The sequence below is a fragment of the Pithys albifrons genome, chromosome 5 (genome assembly GCF_047495875.1).
Source record: "Pithys albifrons albifrons isolate INPA30051 chromosome 5, PitAlb_v1, whole genome shotgun sequence".
NCBI classification, from domain to species: domain Eukaryota; kingdom Metazoa; phylum Chordata; class Aves; order Passeriformes; family Thamnophilidae; genus Pithys; species Pithys albifrons.
Genome location: NC_092462.1, coordinates 8064607 through 8086590, shown reverse-complemented (window position 1 = coordinate 8086590; position 21984 = coordinate 8064607). Strand labels below are relative to the sequence as shown.

Below are 21984 nucleotides of genomic sequence, written 5' to 3'. Positions count from 1 at the left end.
ACATCACTTCCATCTTACCAGCATTGTTGATGAACTGCAGTAGCTCCTTTTAGGCTCGAAGTATTAGTGTCATCAAGCTACCATTTGGCATGAGGTCATCTGAATTTATTAAATACACTATCTCAGTTTTCAGAATTCCACATTTATTTTAAAGCTGCTGAGAATTTGAATTTAAATAGATTTTAATCTAAAAGGACAGTCTGGAAAACAGTTTGGAAACTTAATGAAATGTACAAAATAGAAGTAACACATCTGGGTCCTTGCCATTTTACTGGGACATTGGTTTGTTTTCCCCACACTAGATACCTATCACTGCAAACCTTTCCATCTGTACCTTAGTGTTGCAGACAGTCCCATTGGACTCATAGTTTTCTCCAGAATAGGACACAATGATTGTTTCATACCCCATAAAAGAAATATTTTGATTATTTCCATAAATAATACCTCAAAAGATGCATTATTCCTTAAGAATATTTGATTATACAACTTTCTGATATGTTTGTCTTACCAGAGTTTATGAATCAGATAAACTTTTATATAAATTCATTGCAGCATCATTTGATTGTAAAATTAGAGAGAAATTATCAAACTTTTGCATCAGTAAACCAGTTTCAGCTGAAGTTATATGCTAAAGAGAAGCAAAATATTATCTCATGATCGCGTTTCTAGAATAGCATTTGTTTGATGTTTTAAACCAAGCCATCATGTCCTACAGCCAAACTCTTTAACATATATGTTGTTTTGACTGTGGAATGTGCCTCATTTTTTTGCTGTGCACTGTCTTAAAGCAAACTAAGAGTTCATTGTGCTTTCATGAACTAATGTAAACATGGAGGGGGAGGGGAAGTGTCCTGTCAGCCTTTTTTACCAAATACCAGCTAAAGAATACCACTGTATTTTTTAACATGTTTTCAATATATATATATATATATATATATATATATGTATGTATTAATTCATTATTGCCATATTTACTTCCTTAGGGTATGGCATTTGTCATTGTATTTCAGCAGATCACTTTTTGAGTGGAGGGAAAAATACTTGTTCCCCTCTGCTGAACTGCAGAGCTCTCTTCTTGAAAGCTATTTTAGTTCTCTGTACTTATTTGGTGAGGTGGAGAACAGAACACAGGTTTAAAGGCTTAAAGTCTATCTTTCTTATTCCCAGTAACAGGAATTCCTACAAGAAGAACATCTGCATAGACATGCTGCAACGGGGTTATCACAAGTCCTTCTCAGAGCTCTTCACTCTGATACAGAAGTGGAATGCCTTGAGGGAGGCTGCAGGGCCTGGGTCAGCCATATGGCATGAGAAGTCCCTGGAGGAGCAGCCTGATAAGCTGGATCAGCTTTACCACTTCCTGACCAGGGCTGAGGCAGCCCAGCGAGCAGGTAAATGGGGGGATTGTGGGTAGCGCCGCAGCGGGAGCTGCAGCCGCGAATGCCTGGGGGAAGCTTCCAAATTGTTTCATGTATGAATTTGAAACATTACTGCATCTTAGCGCATTTCAGCCTTAGCCAACTAAGCTGTATTTATAGAATAAATGATTAGGAGCTGCTGATACCAGGAGAGGTTTTGTCAAGAAAAAGAAGAGGGGAAAAACATGTAGAGTGCATTATGATATCGTCAGAAATGTGTGATGTATTTATAGCTTCGATAACATCTCAATTATTTTCTCATACTTTCATTATTTATTGGGGGTTTTCTCTATTGATTTGAGTTGCTGGTTTTGTATTAGAAAAATTTAATAGGTGAAATACTGTTTCATACTTTAATAGTTTTATAAATCTGATTTTATTAAATACCCTGTCTGCTAACTGTGTTTGGATTTGTGACTGACTTAAAAAGGATTGTGAACATGTCAAATAAAATACAGCACACAGATGTAACATGCCACCTGTGAATTACTAGGTATTAGTGAAGACATAACTCCAAATTACTGTATTTTCTCTATTGCCTGCTATTTACTAAGCACTCATATTTATCATTTCCTTTTACTATAAATAGTAACATAACTTACTTCTTCTTTCTGTTTTGGAATAGTTCTAGGAATGGAGGCAGATAAAACTCTTAACTGCAATCCTGTTTCTGGCTGAGTTGATTTCACTGTAGTTGGCTTGTTTCAAGTTGCATTTTTGATCATTACAAACATGAAAATCTACAAAAAAGCTTGTGTGTGTGGAACCCAAGTTTTTTGACTGAAATGTAGAAAAAAAGGACAGTAGAAGAAACCCTTTCAGCACTAAAAAATAAAAAAGGTCATTTTAAAATGTTTATTTTATGTTTGCCATGAAAGCCAAAAGTTGTGTTTCTTTATTTAATTCGCTATAATTCTAGACAGGAAGTCAAACCAGCCATGACTGGAAGGAATCTTCAGATTTGTCTGGAGCATGACTAAAACCTGAATAGGCACTCCATTAGCCTGCAGAGAGGAGTGTTGTGCTCAAACTGTCCTGACAGAAGCATTCTACCAATACTCTGATGGGCAAAAAGTAGTGGACATGGCTTATCTCGATGGGCCTGCTCTCTGCAGGCACTTGAGGAGAACAGTTTGCCTTCCTTCAGTGCGTGATATTTTTTGGTGTTACAAACTGATGTGTGACAACAGAGTTGGCAAATGCACTCCCAGACAGTCAAGGTGCTGCTGACAGTGCAGTTCCTGCCCCTGTGCAAGGCAGGGCCCCTTTCTGTCTCTGAACCCAGCATTTGCTGAGTGCTGGGCTCTGTAAGTCTTTCTCTTCTCTCAGAGACAAGGTACCACCCCGTTAAAGTTGTTTAAAATGAAAGAAGACAAAATAAAGAGAATGTACCAATAGAGTTAGCAAATGTCTTAATTGAAATGCTAGATCAAGGGAGTTTTGGGATTTTTCACCAGTTTCAATGCAAACATTTGCCCACATCTCCTGTTTGTATGAAACAAACTGTGAGTCACCTGGCACATGAAGGGTTGGACGGTAATTCTTGTTACAGGTCTGAGAGCTTATAGTGCTGTGAAGATACATGTGAATTGTGCAGCTCATCAAACACTAATTCAGTAGTTCTGCTAATCCGGTTACTCTCTGATTCTAATCAAATTGCTTGGGGCTCTGGCTTATGATCTCCTGACAACTCCAGTTGACACCATTTAAGCAGCATTCAGCAGTTCCCCTCAGCTGGAGTTTACCATGATGTAGCAGTCACTACAGCAGCTGACCTGAATTTGCTTTTCAGCTGCCACAGTTCAAGCTTAAAAGGATGAACGTAATATTTAGGTCAGCAAATTGGAAGTTTTATGGTGTGGTTGATGCTACTAGTATTAGTCTGGCTAAAGGTTTACATGTCTCAGGTATGTTGTCCTGAGCTGACAGCTGTGCTGAGAAAGAGGTAGCAGGTATAAATAATGGAAATAAAAAAATCATGACTTGTTAGTTTTTTGATTAATTGAAACTTAGTAGAATGATTGGGTGTGAACCCAAATTAGTAAGTGGAAAAAACACTTCACTTACACTGTCAGTAAATAATTTTCTTATTTGTCATTTAATTTTTCTCACCTGATATTTTTGGATCACATAGTGTTGGTGTTTCAATTATGAACATACCTAGAACTGCTGAATTTAGAGTTTTATGGTACTTACAGTAGTGCACAGAGCAATCTAGCCAGTCATTTGCTTTCTATATTTATTTTTGGAAAATGTTAATGTTTTAATGGTTGCTTTTGATAGTTTATAGTTATAGGACAATACAATGCTGGACATAAATTATTTGCTTGATAAAAATCAGAGCCATCCACCACAAAGTGGAGGCTGATATCAAAGAGCAATTATTTTTTTAGTGCTGTGTTTGAAAACAGTGACATTTTGTTTTCCAGCATTACACTGTACAGACCGATTACCTTTACATACACCAGTGAATGTTCTCTCTGTTTTCATTTTTAATGTAACATTTTGATTAAACTTCAAATCATACAGGAGTTGTCTTTTCTTTTTAATTGCCTATTACCAATATTTCACTGTGTGCAAAGAAAATACCTTTTTTCTATCCAACTTATCTCTCAAGCATTTAAAAATAGAGAGCTAGCATTAATCCTTGCAGTTTCTCAGAAAAATAGCTGACAGTTATTTGCCCTACGGTACAGCATTGTCCTAAAAACACTGGCAGAAATGTTGGCAATACTTAATGTATTCCTATTTGGTCTTTTTTATACAAAGAATGTAAATATTTCTGACTTGAAAATTGAGTTGGTTTTAATTATTCTTTCATGTTCCTTCATTATCTTGGACTAACCTCTCTTTTTACTAGTTCTGGTTTCAATCCCTTAAAGAAAAAGATAAAGGAAGTAATTTAGCTATTTAAGTATGTATAGTTGTAGGATTTTTTATTGAAGAAAGCAGGATAAATGCTAGAATAATGTATCTGCATAGCTTGGCATTTGATGTATACAGTGATTTTTTGGCATGTGTATGAAAATGTTGGGGGTTCCTCCAAAAGGAAAGTTTTGTATTTTGGGCCATGGCATAGCCTGCCCGACTGCAGTGTTGAGAGTAATTTCACTTAAAGGTATAACTGTGCTTGAGAGGTGTAATATAGGGCTTGCAAGTTGTTGTTGCAATCCCTTTGGAGAGCCACACAGTTCATTATAGTGATAATGTTGCTGTTCCTCAGATAAAAATATTGAGAACTGAAATTAAAACCTTTAAGCCACCACTTGCACAGATTTTATTGTATGAATGTAACTGATTCTTTGAATCATTCCTTGGCTGCTTCAATCCATCTTACTGTTTTAAAATGCATCACCAATTTACTTGTTGGGTCTGTGTGCTTGAATTTTTACCTTGGACCAGCAAAGGCCTTAAGTGCTGATGTGATCAGTGCTTGCTGGTTCAGTTGTACAAGCGGAAGGGAATGCAAGGCAAGTTACAGCTCAAGAACAATTAAAGGGAGAGATGTCTCAGTTGTTAACTCTGCTTTGGCAGAGCAGGAGAGCAAACCCAGAGAAAGTGCCACAGTTCAGTGGCTGCAACATGTACTGAGCAGTCAGCCCTGCAGCAGCAGATCTCTGTGCCAAAGCCAAAGGGTGGAACGTGTGCTTGGGTATGAACATGCCTTCAAAGGGGCAAGGTGCTGCCCATGAGCTGATCACTGATCACTGGGGCAGGTGGTGGAACCCAGGAGTTAGACCTGGAAGCTGTTGTCTTTTTGAGATTCCACCTGCTCCTGATTCCTGACCCCATTCAACCTTTTTGTTGGGCTGTATGCTAAATGCTGAATCGCTGCAGGCTGCTGACCCTTGTTCTAAAGAGCATCAGACACACAGAATTAGAAAAAGGTGCTAATTTGGCTCTTTTTTTCCTTACTTTGGTGTAGAGGAGATTTCTGACAATATGACTTACCATTTGTTTTTGTTGAGAAAGATGTCTTTTCACAAAGTATATGAAGAAAGCATCAGCATTTGATGTGTTTGCACTGCAAAATCTTTCTTTGTCCAAGGTACTTAAGGTTGAAAACAGAGTTTAGCATTTTACAGCAGAAAGCTCTTCTATAAGATTTCACATTTATGCCTTAGGCTGGACTACAAACATTGCAATAACCATGTTACTCCTGCTATTTTGGAAAAACAATGGAGAGGGGACATACATTAAAACCCTCTTTTAATATTTGCTTGGATGAGGCATAGTTTTGTTTGGTTTTGCGGGAAGGGGAAAAGGAACACTTTTATTTTCTAAGCAGATTTATCATTCTCTAGTTAATATTTTATCACAGGAGAACATGCAGCAGTTGCTGGAGACTGGTGGAGGATTTTATTAATTTTTTAATTATCTTATAAAAAGCTGAAGTGATTCTATCCATGAAAGAAGCCAAGCCATTTCAAAATATAGCCAGTGGTAGAACTACCATTGACTTCAATGGAAGCAGCATTTCTTGGAAAATTTCTGTGGTGTTTCCATTGCAGTGGCTGGGAGTCCCCCTTTAGCTTTCCAAATTACCAGTTCATTGCCTGATATCATTATCATTACATGGCTTTGTCCTCACTCGTTAAAATTGTATCCTGACCATTTCCTCAGCATCTTTGTACAGATTGTACATCCATTAAGTATTTTCACTTTATGTACCTTGCAGTGTATCAATGAGAGGGAGCAGTGTGCTCTGTGTACACTGTAGGAAACAGACCCTGCCTGAAACTTGGTGTCATCATGCTAACAACTCACAGCAACCTTCCTTCATTTGTTCATTTTTCCTGGAAAAAAGTTTATCCATTTATGAATAAATTCCCTGAGAAAAAAAAATAATGATTTGATGGGCCTCTGCCTGTAGATGTAGAGGCATAATTGCCTTGAGCAAACAAATGGGACTGATTCTTTCCCATGTATAGGTCCAGGTGGAAATACACTATTTGCAGCACCATGTTCTGTTGGAGTTTATGCTGCTTTTTGATCCAAGAGCCTCCACCTTGGATCTTTCTGTGTGTGAATTCTTCATATCATCAGCTGTCTTGCTACTGTGTCACTGATATTAATCTCTCTGGGAAAATAAAACAAACAAACCAAAAAGAAAACAAAAAAAAAAAATAAAAGAAACTTCCATCATTAAGAGTGTCTCATTCTGACATCAAAAATTACTTCCAGTGACTGAATGGACCTTTGGGCACTCCTTTATGTGTCTTCAAAAATGAATGGTCAGTTACAATCAAGTTCTCACTCAAAACAACTAACTGAACTGGAGGATGAATGTTAACAGCTATTGAAAAGTTTTCATATGACCTTTGTCAGGAACAAATAACTGACTGGTGGTCTGTGAGTGGAAATATTGAGCCAGAAATAAATGTTGAAAAATTTCTTTCCAATATTTGTATTTCTAAAATGAGTGCAAGTTCTTGGAAAATGGAACAGCTGCCTCTTTCCTTTTTTCTTCGAGTTAAACTCCAAGCCAGGATCTCATCACGATGTTTTTTTTTCATCTCTTCTCTTATGACCTTTATTGTACTTCTTTTTCTTTCCACTAAATCCTAGCATGAAGGAGATTGTAGAGATGGGGCAACAGTTGTGCTTAAATGCCATAGTGTGGCTGGCAGACCTTCTATATGTGTTTTTTCTCACATTTGAGCTCTGTTGGGGTTCATACTCAAATGGCACCTCACTGTCCCTGTGCATTGCACTGCTTAGTTGTCTGGCTGAATGCAACAAAGAGGCAAAAATGAATTTGAGTGATCCTCTGTTCCATGCACACCCCTGCTTGCCAAGGGAGCAGTTGCTAAGAAGAGCCCAGGAACAAACAGTGATTTTGGTCCATGAGCTAATCAGGGTCCATGGCTTGAGCACAATAAGGGGAGATGCTCCTTGACAGTTGAGGTGCACCTGGAGATCTTGATAACATGCATTAAATACCATATGTATTTAATATATGGGAGGTTAATGTTTAAGTCCAAGTTAAAGGGATTTCCTTTTTTTTTTTTTAAATCTCTGTTTAACAGAAAGATCTTGGCAAGGTTTGCGAGGAATACTTTCCTTTTGTGCATAGACACCCAATTTCAAAGTTGTTTTTCATTGCAAAGGACAATGGAAATAAAATACTTCAAAATACTTAGAACAAGCAAAATGAAAGCCCATTTTCTCTAATTTATGTTGTGGTACAAAACCATAAAAAGATTAAAATGTTATAAAACATATACTGCATAATTGCATGATTTCTAATTTGTTTTCTGCTTAATTTTTGTGAAATGTTACTGCCTTCAATTTTGTAACTTTGCATTGAAAAAATGTTCTGCTGGGTAACTGCCCATAATATGTATTTGTAGCCCCACACTGGATCTTCAAATCAATCCAAAAATGTTGACAAACAGGCCTCACCATCTGCTCCATCAAGTTCCATTTACAATGTGTGGCTGCTGGTTTTGGGCAGATGTTCTTCCCGGATTTCTCACAATCCTGTGGCTTAAGTGTTCCAGAAGACCTGAATTCAGCTTCAACGTTTTTTGAAATTAATGTAACTTTTGAAGGTTGAATGGGATCAGCCATTGAACATTTTTCTGTCTTCTTAATTGTTTCTAATTTAAAACCAGGAATTTGTCTTGCAGGAACTGTTTTACAATTGCTTGTATGATTCAGACTTTTCTTTCTGTTCATTCAGTATCACATGTCAGTGCTGTCAGTCCCCCTCTAAGTGCTGCAGATAATTTTTTTTATCAACAGATACATAAAAGTGACTTGTCCACATGTATTTTATTATAATCTGTAGAGAACTTACTCTACAAAATCAGAGAACTCAAAGCTTTAACGTCCAAACTACTTCTTGGGGATTTTACAGAAGAGTATTTATCTATTTCAATATGCCCCTCCTGGGGAGAGAAAAGTTCCCTTTTACTAAGTCTGACATGATGTCTTTGCCACTGTCAGAATAGCCTCAATTAATTTCTTGATTGGTAAATCAGACTTTGAATCCAGAAGACAATATGGCTTTTAAAATTCTGGGTTTGGGAGTTTATTTTATGACCAGCATATCTGGTCAGCCACTGTCCAAGACAATGACAGAGAAATGGTTGTCTTTGTGCACTTCTCATTGTTATTCACTGGCAGGATAGTCATCCGAGGGTCACATTAAGGTTCATTCAATCAAAGCTGTGGCAGTAGCTATAGCCTGCCTCAGGTCAGTTCCATCTCTTGGGATTTGTAGGGCACTACCTGAAGTTATTTGCGTAATTTTATGTTGCATTAGTGCCTTGATACTTTGTAGCAAAGATTTCAAAGGAGCAAATCTGTGTCTAGTGTTTTACCCCAATGACAATCCAATTATCTTTTCCCTTTCTGTGTTATTGCAACCATTTTTATGTATCCTCTGTTATCTTCCAAGTTCATTTTCACTTAGCTGTAATCCATATGTAGTATGTATTGTTATCTTTATATTAGTGGTTATAATTAGGTTTTGTATTTCTCTGTTCATGTGGTTATTTGCTTGTGTGCTTGTAACTGTCGTGGGAACATCTGTCTTTACTTATGAGATAATCTCTAAAAGAACTCCCTTGTGCTGCAATAGTTGTTTAAGTCAGGATGAGATGAATCTCAGCCAAGAAGGCTCTGCTTTTCTTTGCTGAGAGTAAAGGGATCCCAGGTAAATCATGTCTATATCTCAGCTGGTTAGTTTAGGTGAATCCCAGCTATGCCTTCACTTTATTATCTGTATATGTGCCCTGATTTGGCTAAGATAGAGGTAATTTTCTTAGCAGCTTGTACAGTGTTCACTGTGTGTTGGATTTAATATGAATAATGTTGGTGTATGTGATATATGATATGTGACAGTGTGGAGATGTATGTATATTATATCTATTGTAAACATATATAAATGTAGGCACATATATATATGTGTGTGTGCACACATGCACACAGGTAATTGAATGTATATTAAGCACAACTGAGTTTTGTTGCTTCCATCCTACTATCATTTGCAGAGATTTTTATGAGGCTATTATACCAAAATTGTCTTAATTCCTAATGTTTAATTGTTTTATATGATGGACATATATGTATTCAACTTCTGAAGAAGAGATGCTCAAGAGGTACTCTTTTTAGTCTTTAGGGGGAATAAAAGGCTCGAAAACTCACAGCCATGAAGAATGTTCTGATTAGGAATACATGAAATCTGTATATTGATAATTATTCCTCTTAAAACTACATTTCTAAACTTAAACTGATGTTTTGGTATAAAACATTAGATAAAAATTATGAGGTGATAGTCTAAGTGTAATTTCTGGGCTATTTCTGTTTTGGTGACTGTAAAGAGATTGTGAAACACTCATTTCTTGGAAGGGTTGTTATCTTATTTAAAATATTACAAATTAAAATGTATGTAACAGAAACTGGATCAAAAATCATAATTTTATATATTTTAATGGGAATTATTAAAAGGCAGAAATATGAGGTTGCCACTTCATGGAGGAGAAAACTCTGAGAAAATAAATGGGAAAGCAAAATAAGAAAAGCCCCAAAAGCAACAAAGTATTGGTTTTTTTTCTTTTCCCCCTTTTCTCTCTTTGTTGAGCAAAACTTAAAAATGACAGAAGTCCCAAAAGAAAAGCAGTTCTGTTCACACATGCAGCTTAACCAAACAGTCTCTTACCTGCTGCAAGACCTGTGGTTCTTCACTCCTTTATCCAGTTATGTGGAAATTCTTTTAAGAACTGACTGTTTGGCTTACATTCATTTAATAGCCACAAACACACTAAGTAGCCCACCAAAACTGCAGTGGAATTTTAGCTAATTATTCCATTTCTCATCTGACATGAGCAGAGTTTGAAAAGATAATTAATTAATTTATTCAATGATTATCCATGAAACATACAGGTTCATATCGTACTTTATTATCTCATAGATTTTTCAGCATCATATGAGGAATAGATATTTCAAATTCCCTTTAGGGTGAAACAGTATAATAAAATTTGTCAAGAAAGTTTTCGATCTCTACTCCAAATTGAATTGGAATAACTCAAATCTTGTGGATTTTTTTTAAGATGCTTTTCTGAGATAGTTTCTACAGAATTAGAGTTACTTATCATTTTGTGATTTTTAAATTGAGAATTATATGTTTGTAGATAATTTTGTAATGCCACTTAGACTTGGGACTTGCAGTGTTTTTGTAAATTAATGTGTGTTCATTCATCTCTCTGAGATGATAAAGAATGGAATCTAAACTTCAGATCAGTGAGGAGATCTGTGACTTTGTGTTTCCCGTTTTCCACATTTGTTCTGAGAACAATACCTTGCTGAACTTCGGGGTTTTTTTCAGGGCAAGGTGTGCAATTTCAATTTGTCCTTGATTTCTAAGGTATTAAACATGAGAGCATAGATGAAAACTCAAAGCCTGTCTTGTTAGTCTTACTTTGAACATTTGTAATTATGTGAATTCACGGTTTGTGTTTGCAGAGTGTTCTATTTGGTTCTTTACTTCCGTCAACACAGTTGTTACCTTAGACCTGTTTGGAAAGTTCTTGTGCCTTTTCAGGTATGAGTGGCTCAGACAAATACTTCTCTGCTGGTGACTGTGTGCTTCTTTTTGCTCACTCTACCTTCTCTTTCAACTAACCATTTCTTATCCAGGTTTTGCATGTTGTATTAAACTGAATTTTGTCTTTGCACACAGATGTGAGAAATTATGTTTTCAATCATGCCTAATTTGTAAGGTTATAATTTTCCTCTTAGATTTCTTTGAGTGGACATGTAGGAGAACTTCATGGTATTTGAATGGTGGAAATATAAATAGATCATTTTATGTGATTATTGGTATAATATGCAAGACTTCTGAACACTCATGATATCTAACATTTTATTTGTAATTTTTTTAAGGGCACTATGAGGAGATGTATGATAACCAGCTTAACTTGGCCTACTCTTTCAGTGACCCTGAGGACAAATGGTTAAGTGATTACTTTTATGAGCAATGCTTTAACACTGCTCAATTAGTAAAACTTGATGGTGGGAAGAGAAAGGCACAAGCACATGTAAACATGGGCCTCGTCAGTGAGGAACAAGGTAAGTCACTGAGATCATAAAGCTACATTACATCAGCCTTGAGAGAGTAATAGTTGGCAATTTCTGTTTCATCACAGAGCACAGTATTTCAATATTAATTTGTTTTGGATTTAAAATAATTTTTAAAACAAAGGTTGTAATTTCAATTTTTGAGCATCAAATAGGAAGACAAAGTCTGCCATTATTCACAGACCCACTTCCTCTGACATTTCATCTGCAGTTCAGAGTACTCCATCAGATGAAAAATGAACAGGAGTTTAAGGGGAGCATTTGTTTAGCACAGAGGTTCTTTGGGTTGAACCTTATTTCTTTTCACTTGTTTTTGACAAGAGACTGGGAATGCTGCCTTGAGCTGCAGGTGTTTGAGTAGGATGGCATCTGTAGTTACACAAACTGGGTTGATTTAAAAGGTGTAATTCGGAGGTAATTCAGTTTAATCCTGCTTCCAATTTACACTTAGATAAACAAACTATATTTTTGTGTTCCTTTTAAAAACTACCTTCTTGACTGAAAATGACACCCTGTTTGTTTGTGACTGCCACACTGGTGTTTGCTTCAGACTTACACCTCACCACAAGCTCCATGTCTCTATCTGTGCATCTGTATCCTTAAACCAAGAGTCTCTGAAACTAGAAGAGATATTAATAGCAGGAACTGGAATCACAGAACAGCCCAGGCTGTGAGGGACCTCAGAAGATCATCTGATCATTCCTTTCCTGGGAAAGGGAGCCTAGATGAGGTTATTTTAGCACCCTGTCCAATTGCATCTTGTAAACCTTCAGTGATAGGGGCCCTACCACATCCCTGGGGAGACTGTTCCAGAGAGCAATGGTTCTCACTGTAAAAAATATTACTTTCTTATATCAAGATGAACCTTTTTTCTGTATTTATAAGCATATACCTTTCATGGCAGAGGGTTTTGTGTGTCCGTAGCAGTGTGTTTGCATGAAACTTCTCTTTGTGGGAAGACAAGCAATAAGTGAGCCTCAAGTAATTGAATAAAGCTTGTCTTCCAGTTCCAATTCCTGAGTGTTCTGCATGCCTGACTGTTGCTTAAAATAGGAGATGTGTAATCACTACGTTTTCATTTCTGAGTTTGACTGTGGGTTAAAACAATTCCAACTCTGAACTAAACTTGTGCCTGGTTTCTCAAGTACAGTGGCTTTTCTTAAACAAAAGAGGTTTCACAGAAATTCAAATATCTGGTGGAAATAGTCTAATTCTATTAAATGTCTGGCAGAATGAGTGTGTTTTGCAGGATATGCCTAATTTCCCAGCAAAAACCTAAGCATAAAAAATAAAGCCTGCAGCTTTTTTTTTGTTTGTTTCTTTTTTTAATTGAAAGGTAATTGTCCTGTCTTGTATCCATGTTCTCTTAAAGCTAAAACATCACACCTCTTAATACTTCCCTGCATATTTTCCAGACTACTGGTCATTCACACTGTTCTCCTGTGAACTGTTGCCATAACTTTCTTGCCTGCAACACCCAGGCCTGACTTAAATTTTAAAATTTGAACTCGTACCAATAATCAACAAAATAGAAGGATTACCTTTCTTACACACTACATTTTTATTTGTGTTTTGAGGTATGACATCTACATTCTATGTTTCATCATGAACTGCATATTCATATTCAGGTCATGACCTTCAATTAGCTCTAAATTATTTTCTGAAGAACTGTTAACTGACTGTCCTATTCCATGTTCTGAGTTGACTGTGCCTAAATGTAATTTGTTGCTTTCTATTTGCACTGAGTAGCATCCTGTGTTTTGGTGGTGGTTTCTAGAAATCGCCAAGGTTGCTTTGGTTTCTGAGGTTGTCCTTCAACGTGCATTCTCTTCTTCCTACGTTGGTATCATTTGAACATTTAAAAAACATTTTTCTAATTCAGATCCTTTAGTGAAAATATTAGGTAAGAAGCTGGATATGGCTTTTTCCATGTTGAGAGTGAACTACAGATAACCAGTGTCTATATAGGATTTCCTGTCTAATTTCACTCACCTGACAGAAGCTGCAGGTGAACTGTGCTTCCTGATGCTTTACACAGAAGTTATATGACAGTGAGAAAGAACTTACTAACTTCAATGAAAGATTTGTTTGACATTCACTCTTGATATATTGACACTGGCTATGATATTTTCATGTGTTCTCTAAATGCTTGGTAATAATCCAATTGATTATTTATTTATTCTGATGTTGTTCTATTCTAGGAATTGAAGTTAAGCTAAATCAAGTTTCCCAGTAGATAAGATAGCATTTGCTTAAAGCCCAGCCAGTCACAACCAACTTATTTTCATTTTGAGTGAAAAATGCTTAATTAGGGTATCTGTCTCTTACTCAGTAAAGTTATTGAAATTGCTGGATTTTTTTTTTTTGCAACCTTTCCGCTTGGTCCTTCAATTACTAAAAAACAAAATTATAAGAAGATGCAGAAAAGCAAAAATTCATCACTACTTGTAGCTTCAGAGGCACATATTGATTGTGACTCATTACTGTTATCCAGCCGTTGCCTAAAAAATATTTTAAAACTTTCTAGTTTTATGATGCGTATAAAAAAGTTAATGAATACTTAAATATCTTGAAGCCAATTACAAAAACACATAAAGTTATTAAATACACTCAAATGATTAGAGGAGAGAAAATCTTATTTTCCTGTTGTAAAATATTAGAAACTTCTACTAAAGAGGCTTTTTATTAAGTTTAGTAAAGAGAGATATAGCCAGGTGCATTTTCACTGTCCAGGGTGGAACCCCTCTTTATATGTGGGGTCAGCCTGTTGCAAATATTTTCTTTCCATAGAGAGTGAGGTAAAAAATGAAGAAGCTGAGAGAGTAAGCAGGATTTGCTCTGAGGGACCACTGAGAGAAAAGGCAGCAGCTGTATTTTCAAGGGTGAAAAATTGATTCAAGGTTGAGTCCTGGTTGCAGAAAAAGCGTAAGAGCAGATGTTGGGTTGGAATTGTATAAAATAGCATGAGTGTTAAAAAGTAAAAATTTTAAACATACTATTTTTATATTAGGACAGAGATTTGGCTTTTTATATAGCTATTTGTTCAGTTATTTATGTTGCTGTAGTCTAATTTATGAACTGAATGAGTCATATTCCCACTTCTATGGGGATATATACAGGAATAGGTACACATGTATAGCTATGTGTGTGTGCCTGAATGTAAACATATAGGAATATGTACATCTAGCAATACAAATATATGGATGTCTGTGTATGTATGGGAATGACACCCAAGAGTTACGAGATACTTCATCTGCTTTAAAATGTCATATCTGTATTAATTACCTTGATTAATAGGGCAGCCAGGAAAATAAGTGAATTTACAAGGTGAAATTACTCTTACAGACATACAGTTTGCATCCTTTTCAATGTAAATATCTCATACCAGTTCTTTTCAGTTCTCTCATCCAGCAGTGTATTTTTCATTACTTGGGAGAGGAAGCTGTCCATATATGCTTAGGACTGATTGCTTGGGAGTATAAAGTTAAACATGTACTTGTAAAGATTGTTGTTTGCCTTGGAAGAAAATCAATAAATTTGCTGGGTAATTTTTGTGTAATCAAATTTAAAGTTCCTTGACTTTCAGCCTGGTCCCTGTCCTAAAGGCTGGATATAATCTGGTGTTCATTAATCTTCAAAGCTAAATATTTGAGGTGTTGGCAGCGTAGACTTCAGTCCTGATATTTGGATGCAGGTGATCAGTAGCTGCCAGTGAGGGAAAGAAAACCATAACGGAGTCGCCTTCTACAGACAAAAATAGAACATTCTGCTGGGAGCAAACATGATTTTAGTGGCATTTCTTCACAGAATGAGATTTTTAACCTCTTCCCTAAAATACTCTGTAAAATAAGGGTTCTGTTTACAAATGAGGTTCTATTCATTGATTATTGTAGCAGTGTTCAGGTTATGGTACTGTTCAATTAGCTGTGCTCACCCCATAGTTTGTCTTTCCTCAGAGGGCTGATAACAAGTTGCTTTGTTACTTTAGTTACTCATTATTTTACTTCAGTTACTCATTTATTAGTTTTCTCATATAGCTCTTAATTGTGCTGGAGTCACTTAAAACACATTGAAAACATGATAATGTATTATATTTTTCTCACATTAAATCCAGCATTATGTGTTGTCCAAGTAAGCACAGGCTTTGTGGCAGAATCTCCATTAAGTAAAATCACTTTAAAAAAATATTTTTCTTCTTGTGCTTTGATTGCGTTTTCAGAAGTAATATCAGTCATTATAAATATGTGCATTTTTCTGCATTTCAGAGAATAAGATTATAGTCATAGTTGGTTTATATTACAGTTAGATTGTATTAGTGCACTTTCTGCTGAAGTTAATTGTGAACTTCAGTTTACACTGAAGTACCTTGCAGAAGAAACATTGGGAGGGTACTGAAACACAAACTAGTATTAGCCATTATGTTTGCTATCACTACTATATCGGTGCATTCTGTTTTGTATTAAATGGTTAACATCTATCCTGCATGAAGTGATAAACACCTTAAATATATACATACTGAAGTTTCAGACAACTTCTGTCAGTAAAATGAGCAGTGCAGGGGGAAACAAGGAGTTTGTACTTGTAGGGGCAATTTGCTCCAAATAGGTTGGAACAAAATTACATTACTATTATTCAAAAGCATAGTAAAAAAGTGTGCTTCTTCTAAAAGCAGCCCTAAAGACCATTGAAACCATTATAGGTGTTTGTATAAATAAGTGTATGTATGTGCATGTATATGTATGTGCACATCTACATACACCTGCTTGTATACACATTCAAATATACTCAGTGCTTTAAAGCCAATACTATAGATACCAACATTTTGATCTTAATGTCAAGTAATTCTGCATTTGTGAGAGAAGCTTAAAGGTGACTTATTAACACACCTGATGGTGTTTTTCTAATAAAATTACTGTTGTTTCCTTAATTTGCACCCTTACAAAAAGATAGGTCAGTAGTACATTATCTGTGGGGCAGTGAAGCAGGAAGAGTGACATCAAGAGCTCTGGAAGAAGCAATGGCAATATCATTAATATAGTCTTATAAGTATATACCCTCACCCTGGAATGATATAAGGATCTCAGCTCCCACCTTTCAGACTCTGGCAGCAAAGGTGGATGTTCAGAGGCTGTGGTTGCTTTCCTGCATGAGGAATTTAAGCAGTGCATCAGGATGTCTAGGAACACTGGAACACAGGCTAGTGCTGCAATGGTGTTAATAGTCACACACGTGCCTTTAGCTTATGCTAACTGGGGCTTTCCTGCCCTGCAGTTGTTCATGGGCACAGTTTGGTAACTAGGAGTGTTGCAGGGACTTTTCCTAACAGGCAGTTTGCAGGCTACCCCATTTATTTGAAGGATGAGAGAGTTTACTAGGGAACCTGTTGGTTTGTGGCAGTGCTTGGAAATATTCCTGGATACATTTAAATACTTAGTTTGAGAAAACATGTAAGTATCACAGTAGAGTCCAATGAATTAAACTTTCACAATGAATTACAAATGTGCCCTGTGAGAAACTGCATCTCCCCTGGTATGAGAGCTGTGAAAATTATGCTGTTAGTCTCAATGCAGTGGTGAGTTTGAATTAGGTGTCAGATTTATATTCTGCTGGCACATAAGGATCAAGAAAAGTGGAGGTAGGCAATACTTTATCTGAAATTTTTACAGACTGAGAAGATTGAGGATAGGCAGAACTAGTGAGAGAAAGGGAGCAAATAGAAAGCAAATAGCAGTGATAGATATCTCAGTGCTGATTCTCCATAAACCCAATTTTGTCCATTTCTGTGTGTTTTATAGATCGCAAGTCTTGGGAGACCCTGATAAACAATTCTTTTAGTCCTTTCTAAAGTAAGCTTAGACATTTCAAAAATCTGCCATATTCTGCAAATTAATTGAAGCATTTTTAAGTGTTCAGTCCTAATTCAGTTCTGCCTTGATTATAAACGATGTTAAGCTCCTGTTGCTCTTCAAACAGACCAATATTATGCCACAGTTGGTCACTTCTGATCCTTCTGCACCCACCCCAAAAGTATTATTAAATTGGACAAAATGTATGAGAAAGTTATAATTGTGTTATCTGTAATCTTTGACAAAATATAGTCTATTTCATATGTTGGATTTTGATGTAAACTGGTGATTTAATAATTTGTTGTGGAATAAAAAAGGATTCTTGCAGACTTTTACAATCTGGATTAAGACCAAGGTATAGGATTTTACCAATCACTTTACCATACTGTTGAAATTAATGTTTTTAATCACAGCATTGCACAGGTTGGTGGAAAGATTCTGGTTGTGTCTAATGGGCATTTTGCAGAATGTTTGGACAGGAAAGGACCTCTGAAGATCATCTATTCCAACCCTCCTGCTAGAGAAGGTGCACCAAGAACAGGTTGCACAGGATCACTTCAAGCTTCTGAAGCTGAAGCATTAATTAACAGATATATTTGGTGAACAGCAACTTGAAGACAGTTCATAATATCTTTTTGTCTTGGAACATAAAAAGTCTAAACTGTTTATTTTCCTGTTGTTAGCCAATAAATTGCTTTTATTCTTTCTAAGAAATTGTTGATTTTGCATTTTGAATTGTTTATGGCAAGTGTTTTTTAATTGAAAACTGTAATGCATAAATAATTGAGAGAAACTCAGCATACATTCATGAGTATCTATGCAGAGGAAATATGCTCGTTTAAGCAGAATTTCCCCAATTGGTTTGCCTTCAGGCAGAAATAATTTATATTCAGATATAAAAAGGAGAATGTTAATATTGCAAAATGAAGTACTAAAAAGGTTTAAAAAGGCAAAAGTTAAAATTGCTTATGAAATTTCATATGCTTTTGTGTGTGCACATTTTACCAGTTTTATTTTAATTACATAAAAATGTAGTTTGTTTTGTTACTAGGACTTTCCTAAGTATACACAGAGTAAAATTCACCTGTGGGATGGTTGGCCCACATGCACTTTCTACACTAACAGAACTTTATATCTGTGTTGCAAGTCTGCCAAGCCCACTTAAACAGGAAATCCTCATTGTGCTGTATAATTTAGAAATGTTCTGCTTTATAATCTGATTGCCAAATTGCAAACAGCTGGTAAATAAAACAAACCAGGGAGACAATATTTATGAAGAGAGATTAATTTCCTTCCTTATTGCCTGTGGAGTGCAGAACTGGTACCGATGGTATTGGTGGATTTGAACTATCCATCCTGCCTATTTAGCAATGTTATGTTTCTGTCATAATGTGTATAGCTGTGGCTACAGGTCTATTGTATTCACAAGTCCTGGTCTGACACTGGAAGAAGGCAACTTGAGCTGTATCCTATCTCTTTGTTCGGGAGCAAAAGCAACCCAAATTGTCAGATAAAAGCTACCCAAGGCCTTTGTGGTGTTGTCTGTCCTTGTGTCTATGTTGGAGATTCCTTTTTGTAAGCAACTTCTTTTGGTTTAAAATGATACCTAGTTAAGTTTGTGATTCACGATAAAACATGAACCTCATAATTTTCTTTTTTTTTCTGGTGGGATTTGTCATAGTATGGACCAAAAATAGCAAAGGAATTTAAAGATATAAATTCATATGTAATTGTTTTTCATAGGAAGCTTGAGGGCTTGTCAAAACATGGCAGTGGCCTAAAAGAGAGTTGTAGTTCTAGATATTTAGTCAGTATGTACTTTCAGGCAGGAACCACAGGTTTGTTCTGTGTTTATGCAATACAATTTTCTGGATGCTTTTAATGCCACTTGTAAGGTTCAGTGTGTGCTGGGATAAACTAAAGGGTAGATGAGAACATGCTGCTGCCTGACCAGGCACTGTGCTGCCCTCTACAATACATGCAGCAGAGTTCTGCCTGTCTTTCTTCACTTTGGATTTTGGATCAGTGTCTATCCTTAAGGTACTAATTTTCCCTGAAGTGGTGGGAGCTTACTGTCCTACTGACTTCTTACCACATTTGGTTGAAGCTTACTCTAAAACTAGTTGGAGGACAGGATGACCATAGGGGCTTCTTCCCTCTGCAGACTAACCTAAAAGTGTCCTTTGGTACTATGCATTTTTTGGAGACAACATATATGTTTATATAACAGACCACATCCCATAGTAACTAAATATGATTATCATTATATGCCCTCCCTCCTTGTCCCAGGTTGCATATCCCCAACAACTAAGGTTTATTCCCAATTGTAAGTATTTATTCCAAACAGCTCTTTCAGAAAAAGTTGTGTAGGAATAGTTCAGATCTCCAAATGTCCTCGCATATTTCCAAATCCCATACCTCTGACTACATAAACCTGTTGCTAAATGGTAAGTTCATGTAGAGACATATGCTTAAAAAGAGTCTCCACATCAGGAAACTTTAGAGACAGAAAGAAGCCATTCCTTAATGGGATACGGAATTCTGCATAGCCAGTTTGACCATTTAAAGCACTTTCAGCCGTAGATTTTCATAATATCAACTGAAGCTAATTCTTCTTTGTTTTTCTTCACTTACACTTATCACAAAGTAGTTATATTGTTTTCTGCTTGCTTAGGAATGGCATACATATGTTAACTATGAAAAACTTGATTGTAGAACATAATTTTAAAAGTTTAAGCAGCAAATTGCTAGGAGATAAAGTCTTTGGATATGATGCTTTTCTGTCAGTCAGTAGCAGTTGGAAGCAGCCATAAATCCTGATAGATTATTGGGGAGGACAGATTTAAAAGGTTTGTGTAATAATTGTGCTCATTCATTTTCAAGTGCAGAAAGTAGTAGCCTGGTAAATGGCATTTTATTATTACAGGGTTGTTGCTGGTATTGCACTAGCAGGTACTGTCTTGGATTGATGTTATAGAAATTGGGAATGTTTTCAGCTCAAATTAGTATAGTCTTAAGAATCTGAAATAGGATTCTGTACATGCAACACGAAAGCAAAAGGGACCTGTTGAGGTCGTAACAATATTCTTCATATAATTATTTCTTATTTTTATTTTTAAAAGGTATTCCTAGGCAGTGAAGATGTTTTGAATAACAAAATTCAGGGAGAATTCTATAGCATTCTTATTTTCACTTCTGAAAATAAATCCTGTGAAAATGAAATAGTTTCTTCATGATTTTCCTTCAGTTGATTTAAATAAAAGTTTATTATTAAGCATAGAAAAGTAATACTTCTTCCTAGTGTAAAGAATATTAAGTTTCCTTAATCCTTTCACTGTCACTGCCACTTTCCCAGCCTAATTCTTCTAATACAGAACCTTTCAGTTCTGTTTTAACACCTGGGGACAGGTCTGTATTCTTGCTTTGTATTGAACTCTTCCAAATATTCATGACAGTGCACGATTGCTAATTCAAAACTCTGTCATTTGCATTTTTGTTAAAAGTTTTCACATATGAAAAAAGATCTTAAATTACTTTCTGTTCTCAGGTATTTGGTGATTGTAAAGTTCACCTTCAATTAAGTCAAAATTAGTAAAATATTGCTGTTTACATTGAACTAGGAGAGATGTTGTATCAGAAATATTTTAGAAAACAACACTTTATGTGTGCTTGAATACGACATGTAGCACTGTGAATTGTTGCTATAGACACTTCTGTAAGAATTGTATTCTAAATGTTTTTGGTATCAAATATTGCTCTGTTGGCTTTATGTGCATGTTCGTAAGACTATGACATTTAATGAAGAGATCTTTTTAAAGTATTGATAGCCATGAGTAAATTATACTATGTTTGATCTGTGTTAAAGATTCAAAGTCCAAGATCTTTGAATAGAACTTAGAATAAAAATGTAATTAGGTTACATCCCTAAAGTCTGATACATCTTTAAACAAGACTGCAAATGAAACTTTATTAAAACTTCAAATGAATTATTTCTTTGCTTTTTTAAATTCTTTTTCCTTCTTTTCTCTTTCATGTCTATTACTGACATTGCTGCTTGTATTTTACCTGTCTTTTCCAGGGTATTTTAATTATTTACTGCTTAATGACTAGTACTGAGATGAAGTTGCCCGCTCACTAGCAGGCCTCTTTTTTTTTTCTTGGCTTCAAAGCTTTGCAAGGTTTTGGACTACTGTAGCTGGACCAGCAGTTGTCATCACAAACTTTCCTGGAGGCAGTGTTTCCTTTTAGTAATTGATAAAGGAGGTTCTGTTTCCAGAGCTGCCTTCTCAGTGTCACTGAGAACTGACAGGGTTGCAGGTCTTCAGCCATTACCAATAAACTGTGGAAGTCATAAGCAAAACAAATATGAAGCTGTTAATAAAAATATACCTTACTCTTCAGAGGATCATTCGGATTGGTTAGAACCTTAGCAGGTCATTAGTCCAACCTGCTACTCAGAGATACTTCTGAAGAAAATCATCTGCACAACAGAACAGCTCCAGTGCTGTAGTGTTACATCTGGTATTAAATTTATTATTAGAAGCTATGAAAAGTAAGGGGAGCTAAGTAGAATCTGAATAAAATGTAATCACTGAAAAAAAAAATTAAAGTGAGGCAAGCAGTCCTGTGAGGAG

General features: G+C 36.0%; 1 protein-coding gene across 1 annotated transcript in view; it reads left to right on the top strand.

Annotated features, from left to right (window-relative positions):
• The window catches only part of TTC29 (tetratricopeptide repeat domain 29), a 306940-nt gene that overhangs the window by 193635 nt on the left and 91321 nt on the right, over positions 1–21984 (top strand). The window contains exons 8-9 of the mRNA XM_071555080.1: positions 1168–1391; positions 11310–11495. Coding sequence (XP_071411181.1) covers positions 1168–1391; positions 11310–11495 — 410 coding nt within the window. The remainder of the gene's footprint in view (positions 1–1167; positions 1392–11309; positions 11496–21984) is intronic.